Source organism: Ochotona curzoniae, unplaced genomic scaffold (genome assembly GCF_017591425.1).
Source record: "Ochotona curzoniae isolate NIBS_2020 unplaced genomic scaffold, NIBS_Ocur_1.0 contig_2294, whole genome shotgun sequence".
In the NCBI taxonomy this organism is placed as follows: Eukaryota; Metazoa; Chordata; class Mammalia; order Lagomorpha; family Ochotonidae; genus Ochotona; species Ochotona curzoniae.
The window spans coordinates 384,913-400,020 of NW_024465405.1; the positions used below are offsets into that span (position 1 = coordinate 384,913).

The window sequence follows — 15,108 nt, forward strand, 5'->3', positions numbered from 1 at the left end:
TTCTACCTCCTAGCCATTTGGGATACAGGTGTAATGACCTGAGCTTTAGCCGCTGACTTGGCTCGTGAAGATGCATGACATCTCCATGAGTAGTGACCTGGAGTGGGACCTGAGTCCCCCCAGGATCTAGTGAAACAAAGTTAGTGAACCTAAATTCTCCACCCCAAAACTTCGGCAAGAGAGAAAACTAACCTATCCTTGTGTGCGTGTACACCACTGTAACTTGGAATCTATAGTATTCATACTAAAACAAATCCTAATTTACATCTGCACTATCTACTTTGGTGTTTTCCGGAAGTCTCTGACATCTGTGCTGCCTTGGGTGTAGTGCACACGCCCGGAGGACTCGCAACCTAAGCCTCCGCACAGACCTTTGGTTGCATGGTGGGGACACCCTCACCCCTCGCTGGAGTGCCCAGGTTCGGTTCCGGCTCCTGACTGCACCCTGGGTGGCAGCAGTAACCCAACCACTGGGTCCCTGTCACTCCCATGGGAGTGAGTGCTCATGAATTCCTGGCTGCAGTCCCTTCCCCGGTTACTACCAATTACAGGCATTTGGGGAGTAAATCAGCAGGTGAAAGACATCTCTTACGTCTCTCTCTCTTTAAAGCAAAATACGTAATTTTAAAACACCAAACAAAGTAGAGAAGGCCTGGAGTCTATCTTGCGCCCCTCCTGGGATCTCACGGAAGCAGAAAGCCGAGAAAGCTGCTTCCCTTGCCACATGAACAGGGCCTGCCAGCCACTGCTCTGCTGCTAGCTTGTTCAGGCACTTGTTCAGAAGCCTGGTCTGTGCAGTGGGGAGCAGGGACTGGCACTGGCAGGCCTGGCTGCTCTAGGCTGTGAGCCCACCTGGTGCTGTGTGCCAGCACAGGTATTTGCCGCCTCCCAGTACCATGGCAGTGGAGGGGCAGGCACAGGCTGGGCAGGGAGCTATAGAAACCAGTGTGGGCAGAAGTGTACAGGGGATCCCCCTTCAGGGCACCCCCTCCTCTAGTCCCCAGGGGAGGCAGCATGGGGACCTGTCTCAGCTTCCAGATGTTTCTTAGACTTGACAGACTTGGGCCTCTTCCGTGGAGTCCTCAGGTGGGGCAGAAACTACAGAAAGGGCTGGTTCCTGTAGGACTCTGCCATCTTGTCGACCCCAGAGAGCCCACTGCAGTGGGAAGCTGTAGTCATATGTGTGTTTGTGCGTTCTCTCTCTCCACACCAGCACAGGCAGGGCATGACCCTCCCTGCTCCCAGCTCTCTCCCCAAGGAGGGACCCGAAATATTCAGTGAATACGGCGCGTGGATGACTGGATGGCTGAATCTGATTCCAGCCTAATTGTATTGCAGGTGACAGCTTAGCTCACTGTGCCACAATGCCAGCAATACCCTCCCCCTGACACACACACCAGTCTTCCCTGTTCTTGTCCCTCTGAGCTACCGCTGAGTAACACACAGGGGAACGTGCCTCTGCCAGCCCTGCCCAGTGTCACAGCCACCAGCCGTGTGCAGCTACCATCGGAAATTAAATGCATTCAAAAACTCAACTCCTCAGCGGCAGGAGCCAAACGGCACGGTCTCAGCGATAGCCACACGCGGCTGGCAGCTACTGCATTGGGCTCCACAGAGCCTGGACAAATGTTGGCCTTCCTACAGAATATGTTCTGTTGGACTAAGCCAACTCACAACGAAAGGCATGCTGCTTCTGACGGGGACTGCTGACAGCGCATGTGCTGATCTCAGCCTGAAGGGCACCCAGCACCATCAATGTCCCCCCCCACCACCACCACCACCCCTTTTTGGTAAGCAGAGAGGGAACAGAAGTATCCTATTCCCCACGTCTTGCCACCCCTTTCTCTGTGCCCTTTCCCTATATGTTGGGAGTGGGCACAGCTAAGGCAGATCCTGCCCCCAAACCATGTAGGACCTCCGAGAAACACCCATCACAAAACCATCTTAACCTGGTGTGTGCATCAGCTTCGTCTTACTGGAAAGAAGGATTCGAGCAAGACAGCCTCGCTCTACATGGAAAAAGAGGTGTGTAGGCTCAGGGCTCTGGAAGCTCCAGGTATGGGGGAGGGGGCCTCCTAGCAAATGGCGACTTACAAGTGTGCAGAGTACCACCAGAGCTCAGGAGTGAATGTGGTCCCATCGCTCCGCGTCCCCTCAACCTTAGGGGCACCACACTACCACACTAAGACCCTAATCCAATCTAATCGTGTCTCTAATGCTCGGTCATCAGACTAATTTCCACCTGCTTGGCATCAGTAACTTAAGACAGGGGATATATCCCCTGTGAGGGTGCACGTGCTCTCGGGACACCCAGCGCCCTCGCCTAGCAGGTGCCGAGCATTTGCAGGCTGGCAGGATTGAAAAAGGAAGGAAGGAAGGAGGCCCTGCTTCCCGGTGTCAGCCCCAGGGACTGCGGAAGAAGCCACCAGGACAGTGCCCTCCCCGCCCTCCCACCCCGCCTCCGACCGGCTCGGCCACCCGGCCGGGGGTCCAGCCACCCGGGCCCCGGGAGGGGGGCGTGTCCTGCCGGCCCAGGCGCCGAGAGGCGGGTTGGGGAGCAGGGCCGCGCGGGGACGAGCATGGAGCGCGAGCTGGAAGCACTGCCCGCCGAGCCGCCCTTCCAGGCGCTGGTGGAGGCGGCGGGCGGCCGCGGGCAGGTGTTGCTGGTGGGCGAGCTGTGGGAGCGCGAACCGAGCCGCGCGCTGCTGCGGGACTTCGCCCAGGCCGTGTTCCCAGCTGAGCCGGCCACGGCCAAGGCCGGCTGCCCCGCGGCTGCGGCCGAGAGCGCGGGCTCCGGGGAGGCGCGCGGGGCGCCGAGGGCTCCTGCGGCAGCGCGCGCCATCCGCTCGCCGCTCGTCTTCGTGCTGTGCCGCGCCTCGTCGCTGGCCGCCCGGGAGCCCCGCCGCCGCCTGCGGGAGATGCTGCGGGACGTGCGAGGCCGGAGGCGGGCCGGCGCGGCGCTGGTCGGCGTGCTGGTGGCCGAGGCCGGGCCCGAGGACGCCGCGGCACCCGGGCTGCGACTGCTGGAGGCGCTGCTGCGCACAGTGTTCGGCCGCCAGACCGGGGGCCCGGTGCAGGTGGCTGCCTACTGCCCGGGCCGCCCGGCCTCCAGCCTGGCCGTGCAAGCAGCCGCCTGCAGAGCCCTGCAAGCCGCCGGACCCGGGCGACCAGGTGAGGCTGTGCGGCGAGCGGCGGAGCGCGGGAGGGAAAGGTTGCAGGGGGAAAGCATCTCCCACAGGCTGAACCCCTTTAGGCTGACCCCCCCACACACACCTCGTTGCACACTGAGGTAAGCAGACACCGGGATCCCCCGGCGAGCAGGAAGCCTGCCCTGGGAGAGGGGTCGAGTCTGACATAAAGGTGCCACGGTGCTGGGACGCGCTGGGCCTAGGGAAGCCAGGGGAGCCGCGGAAGGCGGGGAGTGGCTAAGAGAAGCGCACGACCTCGGAGGTGGGAAAGCCTCGCGGTGCGGAGTTTTATGGGGGTCCGGGGGGCCGCGGAGGGCGTGTCCAGCACGGCGTGGCTCTGGGTGCGAGGCATTCTCCAGCGCCTCCTGGTCGTGCACCGCGGGTGTGCAGACATCCCCGTGTAGCTTCCAGCCTGCCCGCAGGTGCGCCGCCCTCCACGCGCCCTCCCCCAGGGCTAGGAGGATTTCCTAGCTCTGTGGCTGTTGCTACCTTGGGCGGAAGGGTCAAATTGTCCACCATCCTGAGACACCGGGTTTCACAGGAACTCTGCAGCTTGCTGGAGTTCAAAGAGGGACGTGAAGGATCGCGTGGTCAGGCGGAACCGGAGCGCTCCTGGCTTCCCGCTCCCCACCCGGCTGGCGCAGCTTGCCCTGCACCCGCAGCCTAAGCGTGACGCACAGTCAGCCTGTGCGTGTAAGTCACTGGGTCTTGGCTTCCAACTGGGTCATGCTGGAGCTGAATGGGGGAAGTGTGGGGACAACGAGAAGACCTGGTGGTACCTGTGACTTTACACATGTCCCAAGGCCAGCCTAGCCGGCCAACTGTGGTCTTTGCACCCACACCCCCACCCCGCCCTGCTCCTAGCTGCGGGATCTGCCTCAAACTTCCTCCCCCTGGGCACACACCCCTTTGTGTGGGCTTGGCCGGCTGCCTGTGGCACTTGCTGCAGGCTACTGGTGGCTCCATGCGCCCTTCTCAACTATGTTCACACGGAACACCTTTCCTAGGGAGGGAGAATGGGGGAGTGGTCAGAACCTAGCACCCTTGGAGTTCCTGGCTGAGGAGGCACCGTGACCGTGGTGCCAATGAGGTCCACGCGGCTGAGGTGTTCCCAGCTGCGATGTGGCCCTGTTAACGTTTGCTGATCTGTTTCATCACCGCCTAATGATGACTTTTATTTTCCCAAGTTGCTTGCCTTTCAGCAATGCCCTTCCACCTTGTTTGTACCGTCCCATCCAGCCGCTCTGGGTCGGAGAACTCAAGATCCAGTTTTGTTAGCATTGAGTGCCAGTAAAAGTGGACAGGCTCAGAATAACGACTATAAACAAGACTTTTTTTTTTTTTGCCAGAAAGTCTTTGTTTTTACGTTTATGTGTTTGTTTTATTTGAAAGGGAAATTGACAGAGAAAGCACTTCCTTTTGCTCGCGTGGTCCAGGACTAGGCCAAGCCTGGAGCTCAGGATCCAGTCCTGGTCTTCCAGGCGGATGGCAGGGGCCCGTGGACTTGTGCCTGCCATTACCAGGAGGCTGGTTTGGAAGCAGAGCAGCTCGGACTCGAACCCAGGCACTTTCACATTTAGGGCGACTTTGCTGCTGCACCACATCCTTTTTTTTTTTTTTTTTTTTTTTTACATTTAAAGACGATATTTATGAGCCCCACGCAATAGCCTAGTGGCTAAAGTCCTCACCTTGCACGTGCCGGGATCCCATATGGGTGATGGTTCTAATCCCACTGGCCCCGCGGGGGAGACTGGAGGAAGTCCCTGGCTCCTGGCTTTGGATTGGCTCAGCTCCAGCCGTTGCAGTCGCTTGGGGAGTGAATCGTCGTACGGAAGATATTCCTGTCTCTCATTCTCACTGTATGTCTGACTTTGCAATGAAAATAAATAAATGTTTTTTTAAAAATGCATAAATGCATTTCTTGGGAGCTGGCATGTGGCACAGTGGGTTCATCCCTTAGGGATGCTGGTTTAAGTCCCAACTACTCCACTTCCAATCCAGCTCCCTGCTAATGCTCCTGGGAAAGCAGTGGAAGATGGCCCAAGTGCTTGGATCCCTGCACCTACGTGGGAGTCCCTGATGAAACTGCTGGCCCCTTGCTTTGGCATGACTCAGCCCCGACCATTCTGGCCATTTGGGAGGGTGAACGAATGGCTTTATGTAACTCCACCTTTCGAGTAAACAGATAAATCCTTTTTTAAAGAATGTGGTTCCTGTTGGCTCTATTCCAGATAGTTGTGGCTCTCGGGTGATCTCCAGGTAACTGAAAGGCTACTGTGATCTTAATAAGGAAATGAGAATTGTTATTAAGATGCAGTTAGAACCAAACATCAGGCAGAGGATTTGCCCTGTGTGGCTCTTCTTGAGTGCCGGGTGCTTATAATTAATTGCATGCCCCTTCTTTTGCCATGGTTTCCCACTACGGCCCCGCCATCGGAGCGTGTTTGGGAGGATGAAGTGAGATAACCAGGCTGCTGATACTAGGAATGTAGGCCATTGAGGCTCTGGTGTTGCTGTACAGAAAACTGGAATCTTCTACAGTACAAACTGCCTGGCCATTTGTCTCCATGTGTTCTTTCTTGCAGAAGGAGCTGTGGAGAGACCAGGTCTGCCAGGGTTACTGGCCTGCTTCTCCTGGGGTCCCTGGAGCCAGAGGAAGGACCGAGATGCCACCTCCTCCAGAGGCCCTGCCCAGGGTGAGTGCTTCGGCTTCTTGAAGCCCAAGGGTTGGGTGCACGCACACAGGACATTAGGGACAGAGTGGACCAGTGTCCATGGGACACCTGCCATGAACCGGCCTACCCAAGGAGGTGGGTGGAGCGATGATGCAGGTTTTGCCACATGTATGGTGGGGCATCCGAGGCCCAGTGCAATCCAAGACTTCTTTAAGGAATATGGTGGAGCAAGTGATGTTTGAGCCAGGATTTCCATAAATGGTAAATTGAAAATTGGAAGAGGGGGAACCCTGTACAAGCACTCACCAAGGATGCTGTTCTCCAGGGCCCTGGAGTGGGGGGTGGCAGGCAGAGGAAATGGAAGCCAAGGCTGAAGAGGAGAATGTGAGCCCTGGACGGCCTTCAGCAGCGGAGGGCCCTGGTGATTCTAAGACCACAATGTAGTGGGAGAGGAGCCTGGCTGCAGCTAGGGGGTGGGGGCTGCGGCTGTCCCCAGGGAACTGTGGGCAGGGCAGACCCAACTGAGGGGAGGACTCAGGAGCCATGGAGAGGGTGGACTCATCAGGCCAATGCCCAGAGGTGAGCCGGAAGATGCTGGAGAAGGCAGGCCTAGGTGCACTGAGGCTGCTGCTGGGGAAACGGACAGCTGCTGTGGGCCACGGGCCACGTCTGCACTAGACAGGCACAGACACCTGCCTTGCCATCATCCCCTGGCAGTACATCATGTTAGGGGTTGCTGATAATCCAGGGAGGGTTTGACATGTGCAGGAGGAGAGGCCAGGTGATGGCAGTTCTATCACCTTTGTCTGCATGGGCTTGATCTCCACAGGGGGTCCTGGAGCCAGTGCCCCATGGATGCTAAGGATGACTAATGAGCTCATATCCTCCTCCCCACCACCAAAGGACGCTGGAAGTAGAGCAAAGGGCAGAGGTTTAACAGAAACTGTGTCCCTTGTTTGTAGAAGCAAGCATCAGTCAGTACGTCAGCGCCCTGTTGCTGTGTAACCAGCAGCCGCAGACTTAGCGGCTCGCAACAATATGCATTGACACATGCGGATCCTGACTTCCCGCCGGCTGCCAGCTGGGCTCACTCCCAGACGTGCCAGCAGCACCAGGCCCTCCCTCGCACAGGCTCCTCCCGGCAGCCACTCCGCTGCTCCCAGCGGCAGCACGAGACTTGCTCTGCCATCAATGACCTTGGAGAGATGCATTAACACGCGTGGTCACAGAAGCAAGGGCTCGCACGAGTGCTCTGGTCCTCTCCTTCATCATGGGAGACCCCCAACTCAGCACGGTACCCACCTCCCAGGGGCCAGGTCTCGGGCACTGCCTGACAATTGTGCCTTTCCCAGGTGGTACCTCAACATACATACACACACACGCACAGAGGAAGTAAGTTATAAAAATCATTCACATAATGCCATCACTCAGGGGTAACTATAAGCAATGCTTTGGAATAGACCATTCCAGTTATCTGTCTCCCTCTCTTGCTCTCCTTGCACTGTATACATTTTAGTAAGTTCATACATATGTGTATGATACCTATATAATCTGCATATGCTGTATGTATTTAACAATATTTAAGCATAGGGCCAGCACCATGGTCTATTATGTAAGCTTACTGTCTGCAGCACCAGCATTTCACATGAGTGCTGGTTCAAGTCCCAGCTGCTCCATTTCCAATCCAGTTCCATGCTAATGCCCTGGGAAAGCAGTGGAGGATGGCCCAAATGCTTGAGCCCTTGTACCCACGCGGGACACACGGAAGAGACTCCTGGCTTCTGACTGGCCTAGCTCTGGCAGTTGTGGCCATTCAGGGAGTGAGCCAGAGGGTGGAAAATCTGTCCCCCCTCTCTCGTTCTCTCTCTTTGCTTCTCCTTTTCTCTCTGTTGTAACTTTTTCTTTCAAGTAGCATATTAAATCTTTTTAAAATATATATCTTAAAAGGGATGCAGGCATTTGGCCTGGCAGCTGAAGTGCTCCCTGGGACTTCCACATCGGAGAGCCTGGGTCCCAGCCCAGCTCTGCTTCTGAGTCAGCTTCCTGCTGAGGCACCCTGAGAGGCAGCAGGGCACAGACCAAGTAGATGGGGCCTTGTGCCCTCCGGGAGACCCACAGTGAATTCCTGACTCCCTGTCCTAGCCTGACCCAGCCTCTGGGGAACAAAGTAGCAGCTGGGAGACCGTCTCCATGCCAATGCCATGTAGAAGGGAGTGTATTCAAATGCAAATAGCATTTACGGACCACATACAGTCAACCCTCCACATCTGTGGTTCCAACCAACCGTGGGCCAAAGCGATTTGGGGGAAGGAAAGTTTGCGTGTGTACCGAACACGGCCTGCCATTTTCTTGCATTTATTGCCCAACCAGTCCAGCATGAACAACTAACAGCTGTGCACATGGCATCTACCGTTAGAGAGCAAGTGTGCGGGAGGACGTGCGGGGTGAGATGCAGTGGTCACTATCAGGGACTTCGGCGTGTGGGGATTTTGGTTTCTGTGGAGACGGGGGTTCTTGAGAACCCCTACAGATACAAGGGTCAACTGGGTACGCATTTATAGTGCCATGTAGTAAACCCCGGATATGATAGGAGATATACTATGTGATATACTTTTATTGTCATAAACATAGGCTATTACATTTATTGTACACCATCCACTTAGTCCTGGCGCTTGGGAATCTGCTTTCTCCACCAGTCACCTTTTCTTGGCAATAAGCACACAGCAGCAGTATCTTTTGCTTATTCTTGAGGTAGTTGTAGACTGTCGCGCGGTTGTGAGAGTAGAGAGCGAGCTGTGGCTAGTTTGCCTGGTTTCCGCAACGGCAACACTTGGCAAAACCATAGTACAGTAAGTAGCTCAGCAGGACGCTGGTGTTCATTGGCACCACCCTCGGCTCTGACCCAGGTTTCTGCCCCTTGGTGTGTGTGTGTGTGTGTGCGTGTGTGTGTGTGCGCGTGTGTGTGCGTGTGTGTGCGTGTGTGTGTGTGCGTGTGTGTGTGCTCACAGGGAATCATATGCGACCTCCTTTCTAGCGCCCACGTATGTGTGTCCGCGCACACTCCTGTCCACTCAGCCTGGGACAGTTAGGATGCTGTCGCTGCAGAGAGCTGGGGAACAGCAGAAGCAGTCACGGGGTTTCCTCCTGCCCCAGCAGTGGCCTCGGCTTCGGAGCTGAGGGATCCCCTTTGCTTCTCTCTGCTGGACCATCCTCAGCGCTGATGGCTTGCTTAGCCTGTGGCTGCTCTGCGACTCTTTCATCCTTAGCTGGCCGTGGCAGTTCCATTAATTACTCCCAATAATTTTCTTAGGATAAAATCCTAGAAGTGGAATTGCTGGGTTAGGTGGTATGTACATCTTTGAGGTTTTAATACATATTTTGTTTTTAAATCTTACTTTTAATGTTAAAAAATTTAAGATTTTTTTAGTTTTATTTGGAAGGCAGATCTATAGAGAGAGAGATCTTCCATCTACTGGTACACTCCTTAAATGACCACAACAGCCAGAGCTGAGCCGATCCAAAGCCAGGAGCCAGGAGCTTCTTCCAGGTTTTCCACGTGGTTGCAGGCTCCCAAAGCTTTGGGCAGTCCTCAGCTGCTTCCCTAGGCCACAAGCAGGGAGCTGGATGGGAAGTGGAGTAGCCAGGACAGGACACAAACTGGCACCCATACGGGAGGCTGGCATTTGAAGCTGGAGGATTGGCCTGTTGAGTGCAGCGGGGCCACGTTCCTCCCTTCAGTCCCAGGCTTCTCTGAGCTCAGACACCTCAGCTTGCAGTTCCAGTTGGTGATTCTTTTTGCTGTTCCAGATCACAGCCGGGACTGCGAGGAGGAGCTGGCCCTGACAGCTGTGTCTCCCATCGGGGCCTGTGAGGACCTTGCAAGTGGATCAAAGACCTGTGATGGAGTCATGCACACTCCTGCAGAGCCCGCCACAGACTGCTTCCTCTCCTGGAGCCCACGTCTCAGGATTGACCCCAGCTGCTGACTACGACATGGACACCTGCTACCGGGGACTGCCACATCCACCATTCCCAGTTAGCGGCGGAACTAAAACAAGCCGAGGACAACCTACTCCCCACTTAGCGTCCGCTTCCTTTGTGATCACAAGGTGGCTGTGTCTGTCTGTGCCTCCATTTCTCTCGGCCAGCAAGACAGCTGGCTGTGCACGGGGCTCTGCTGTGCTGTGGCACCCTTGGGTGTGTTTGCAGTGTTTGCAGTGCCCTGGGCTGGTGTGCAAGAGTACAGCTGGCAGGGACTCTGGGCTGCAAGTCTTCGGATCTGGGCTGTGACCCCGGCCAGACTGTCACTCCCTCTGTGGCTTCCGGTTCCCAGTGCATGAGGGAGCTGCCAGCGCTTCATCCCGGAGCCAGCATCCTTTCAGGCCGCTGCATGCTGGGGGTGTCCCTGTGTCTGGGCACGCCTGGTGTTTAGCAGACATCCCACAATGCAGTCTCCACAGCATCAAAATTGGTCCATGCACAATGCCAGTGGTGACACCTCTGAGAGACTGGATGAGCTGATCACTTCTCCCTTCAAATTCCAGTTAGAATCTCCTAGAACAAAGGGCCAGCCTTCCTGATGGGGGCTGACAGGCCAGTGTCAAGAGCCATCTGTGTGTTAATAGGGCCAGGACAGAATCAGCTGTTCATGCCAGTGAGAAGATAGGGCCTCCCTTTCTCAGGTTGACCTTGACTTTGCTGTGTCCAAGTTCTCTGAGGCTAAGAATGCTGGGAGCTCGTCGTGGTACCCAACAGAGGGGAAGCCAGAGGCATGGGCTGCTAGGGCCTCTCACTAGCTCTGGGTCTCAGGTCTTAGCTAAGGTCACAGCTGGCACCTCATCTCTGTGTCTGGGCCATCCTTCCTCTGGAGCCAGAGACACCATTTCTTCGTCCACAGAGGATTAGCTCCTGCGCTTGCTGGGCTGACCCCGGAAGCATCCAGTCTTTGGGGTGGCAGGGACAGCTCCTGATTTTCCCTACTGGGAGGCACTATCTGAGCAAAGTGGCGAGATGCATTCATTCATGCACGCACGCGTGATGCTCTCAGCAGACACACATTGGTGCCTACTCTTTGCCTAGTGCCACAGGCGTGCCTAACTTTAGTTATTCCAGCTCTCTCTAAGATGGTGCCAAATTATGGAATGTGGGAGCCCCCTTGGCTAAGGGACCCTGGGCTGTTTAGAAGGGACTCTGTGCCTCGATTTCTTCATAACTGGGGTCCCAACCCTGGGGATGGCGGGAGGAAGAAAAGCCAGGTTATCTTTGGAATCAGTGGGTTGGGAGCAGGTGTTTCCACAATGCAGAGCTGTCACCAACACACGGGCCCAGCTGACTTCCTCCTGCTCGAGACAGACACCAAGTGATTCTGTTGCCTGGGTTCTACTGATTTTCTTTCAAAACAGAGACTGGTATTTTTTGGATTTTTGAAGTTGCTGTATCTTTCCATTTTGCAGTTAATTTCTGGATAGTATTCCATTGGAGTTTTATTAGAAATTTATCTATGGAGGAGTTACAGGATTCTTTTTTAAATCTTCTATATTTGTTGCCAATATTTGGGAGAATGCACCAAAAACAGCCTAGTGTTCTAGGTGGAGGCTGGGCTGTCTTGTTTGCCGCAGCTCATGCCTGCTTCCCTCTGAACCTCTCACAGCTTTCTCATCCACGCCCTGCCCGCTGCTCCTCGCTGGCACAGCGCCCCTGCCTGCCCCTGGCCCTGGTGGGCATTGGGTTAGCAGTCTTGGTGTACAGACAGTGTGCTTGGGAGTTTCTCATGGTCTGTGGTGTCTCCTGGGTCCAGCTGACGGGCACGGCCTGCTGGATTGGGGTTCTGCCTGCTGACCATGGGGGACAGCAGGACTGGGAGGCCCTCTGCCACTACAGGCTCCCTCGCCGGAAGGATGTCTCATGGCAGTTTTCTGGTAGAAGAGTCAGGTGCTGTGGACATGACCCTGGGGTGGGCCTGAGAGAGGGCAGGTCAGTGGTCCCTAGGAGCCATCGGAGGACCTGTAGCCAGGCCACAGGCTAAGCTCTTGGGTATTAATCCTTGTAATACAGCAATGATCTTGCCACTTCCGGCTTGAATGGTCAATTCTTTAATAAAACCACACAGTACCTCACTAGTGTCTTATCAAAACACAAAGTAGATTTCCTCCCTCATTTTGTTTCACTTTTTTTCCTTTGAGTTTCAGTTAAAAGTCAGGCAAAGAGGAATTCTGTCTGCTGGCTCACTCCTCCAAATGGCTGCTACAGCCAGGTCTGGACTGGGCTGAAGCCAGGAGCCAGGAACTCCACCTGGGTCTCCCACAGGGCTGGCAGAAGCCCAAGGAATGGAGCTGTTGTCTGCTTTTTCCCAGGGGCAGTAGCAGAAAGCTGGAGCAAAAGCCGAGTAGCGGGAACTCGCAGCACTGATGCGCATACAGGTGTCCCGGGAAGCAGCTCAGCCCAGTGCACCCCACACCCACACATAGCAAATATTTAAAGACTTTAACAGTCACGGTCAGCACTCAGTAACGTGTGTGTGCGTGCACATGATTAACCGGAGCTGCAACGGTCCGGAACCCACGGCGATACCTGTGTCATAGTGCCTGTCCCTTCAAAACATGCCTCTGCAAGACCCACTGCCTGGAGGAGCCGCTCACTGTCAATCCCAGTGCTTCCGGTGCTTCTGCAAAGCGGCCAAGAGTGCAGACTCCTGGGACTAAGGGAGCCCCTCTGGCGCTGGCAGGGACCCACGTGCCGATGTGGGCGGGGAGGCCCAGTGGCGCTCGGGGCCTGGACTTTGCTCTGTGTGAGTGCAGCAAGCTGGCTGTTTATACTCAAGCACTGCAATGCCCTCTGGCATGTGTGTGTGAGAGAGAGTGTGTGTGTGTGTGTGAGAGAGAGAGAGAGAGTGTGTGTGTGTGTGTGTGTGTGTGTGTGTGTGTGTGTGCACACAGTGGGCCAGACGTGGAACGGCCCATGTTGTCTGCCAGCGGTGTCACCTGGCATTTCTCAGGGCGCCTCATCTATCTGAACTGTCAGCTCATCTGTATTGACTTGTGGCCCGTTATGTGAGCCAAGTCTGCATCCCCTGAGCTTCACACTCCAGTTTGCAGGCTCTGCTTCCATCACACGCACTGATCCCCATCCAGACACCTTTATAACGCCAGTTGTCAAAATTTCACGTCCTGGAATTGTTCTAGATATACTCCAACTATTCTCCCAGCAACTGACCTGGGTATTTTGCTCTAAATGTGAATCACTTGAAGTGAAATACAAGCGCAAATTCAGCTTCTCGACGGCTGGGGTGAAGCTCAGGACAGCGCACCGTGGCTGGTGGCTCCCACCTTGGACAGCACTGGGCATGCACTGGAGATGCCAGTGTGGTCCTCAGCTTACCCAGAGCTGGCTGCCCATCCCGGACACCCTCTACTCTGCCCCCTCTGGCAGTCGGTTCCTGGAGGGTCTGCTTCCCTGCGCTGGGCAGCATCCTGAGGGGGCAGAGTACCTAGTTCGTGCCATCAATTCACCAGTTGTTTGTGCCTCTGTTGGCACACACCAATTCCAGCTGTGGTGTTGTCCCTGGGAATGACGGATGGATCAGAAATTTTCTGTCGCAAGGGAAACAGGAACGGGGGTGTGCCAGCCGTGTGGGAAGCAACGAGCGCACGTGACGGAGCAGGCAAGCAGCTCGGCCAGCCTGCCTTCAGACGGCAGTGCCCAGGCCTGTGGGTGTGCTGTTCACGTCCCAGACACACTGCACTCACCACACCTCACTCACACACGCCACACTCCCACACTCCCCGATACACACTCCACACACGCCACACTCCCACACTCCCCCAAACACTCCACACACGCCACACTCCCCCAAACACTCCTCACACGCCACATGCCACACACATACCACACTCACACACACGCCAGATTCCCACACCACACTCCCACACACACACACACCACCCTCCCACACACACCACATACAACTCCCCCACACACCAAACTCTCGCACCACACTCCATATACACACTCCCACCACACACACCACACTCCACACACACCACACTCCACACACACCACACTCCACACACACCATACACAACCACACACTCCCACATACACACCACACTGCCACACACACACCACACTGCCACACACACCACATACAACTTCCACACACACCAGACTCTCACACCACACTCCACACATACATTCCCACCACACACACCACATTACACACACACTCCAACACACACTACACACACTACACCACAATCCCCCCCACATACACTACACTCCCACAAACACACACAGCACTCCTACCGCCCCACACCCCCAGCCATACCCTCACACAAGGGCTGGAGCCCACAGAACTTAAACCACATTCTCCATCACACCAATGCTGGTCTGCTTCCAAGACCACTGCCTACACCACACAAAACCTTCATTGTTGGGCCTGGTGTAATAATAGCTAAATGCTCACCTAGCGTGCACCAGCATCCCATATGGGTTCTGTTTTGTATCCTGGCTGCTCCATTTCCCATCCAGCTCCTGTTAATGGCCTGGGAAAGCAGTGGAAGATGGCCCAAAACCTTGGGACCCTGCACCCGCATGGGAGACCCAGAAGGAGGTTCCTGGCTCCTGGCTTTGGATCAGCGCAGCGCCGGCAGTTGCGCTCACTTGGGGAGTGAATCATCGGATGGAGGATCTTCCTCTCTGTCTCTCCTCCTCTATATGTATCTGCCTTTCCAAGAAAAAAATGAATAAATCTTTTAAAAAAATGCATGTTTTCCTCAGCTCCCATGACACACAGGCAATGCCTGTGTCTGCTCGAGACCCACCCACTCACAGGGGCCTGCATCCTCCTCTCCCGGGATTCTACAAAGAGGAGGCATACAAGTAGCAGGTTGGATCTGAAGCAGCCCTGCTTGGGGCTGGCTCCTCCCAGCGTCGAGCATGGCTCTGTGCCCTCCAGGCCCTGGCCAGGGTAGCCCTCCTGCCCTGCTCTCAGCGTTGCAGGCCTGGCTAGGATGGCTCCTGTGACACCCAGGGTCACAGCTCTGCCTGATTGCATTCCTGGGGCCCCCACTCTTAGGCTGGCCTCATCCTCCAGAAGTGACCAGATTGGGACCCTAGTGGGAATTGTTTAAAGATTTCTTCTATTTCCTCAAAAGGCAGAATTATAGAGAGAGAATGAAAAGAGAGAATATCTTCCATCTGCTAGTTTACTCCCCATATGGCCTCAAAGCTGGGGCTCGGCCAAGCAA

At 55.5% G+C, this 15,108-nt stretch overlaps 1 protein-coding gene across 2 annotated transcripts; it reads left to right on the top strand.

The window, feature by feature from the left end:
• Positions 1-2,579: 2,579 nt before the first annotated feature.
• On the top strand, positions 2,580-10,217 carry CUNH2orf72 (chromosome unknown C2orf72 homolog). 2 transcript variants are annotated; one of them, XM_040972455.1, is made up of 4 exons: positions 2,580-3,171; positions 5,133-5,135; positions 5,774-5,884; positions 9,671-10,217. In XM_040972455.1, the coding sequence occupies exons 1-4, from the start codon at positions 2,580-2,582 to the stop codon at positions 9,847-9,849; spliced, it is 885 nt and encodes a 294-aa protein (XP_040828389.1). In that variant the 3' UTR covers positions 9,850-10,217. The 2 variants fall into 2 exon arrangements, with proteins under 2 accessions (XP_040828389.1, XP_040828388.1); XM_040972454.1 differs by lacking the exon at positions 5,133-5,135.
• The last annotated feature ends 4,891 nt before the right edge of the window (positions 10,218-15,108 follow it).

Bases quoted from the DNA above. Each gene is read 5' to 3' on its own strand.
- CUNH2orf72 (XM_040972455.1), top strand. From the start codon at position 2,580: ATGGAGCGCGAGCTGGAAGCACTGCCCGCCGAGCCGCCCTTCCAGGCG. The intron at 5,885-9,670 runs GTGAGTGCTTCG...TTGCTGTTCCAG, and splicing joins CTCCAGAGGCCCTGCCCAGG to ATCACAGCCGGGACTGCGAG.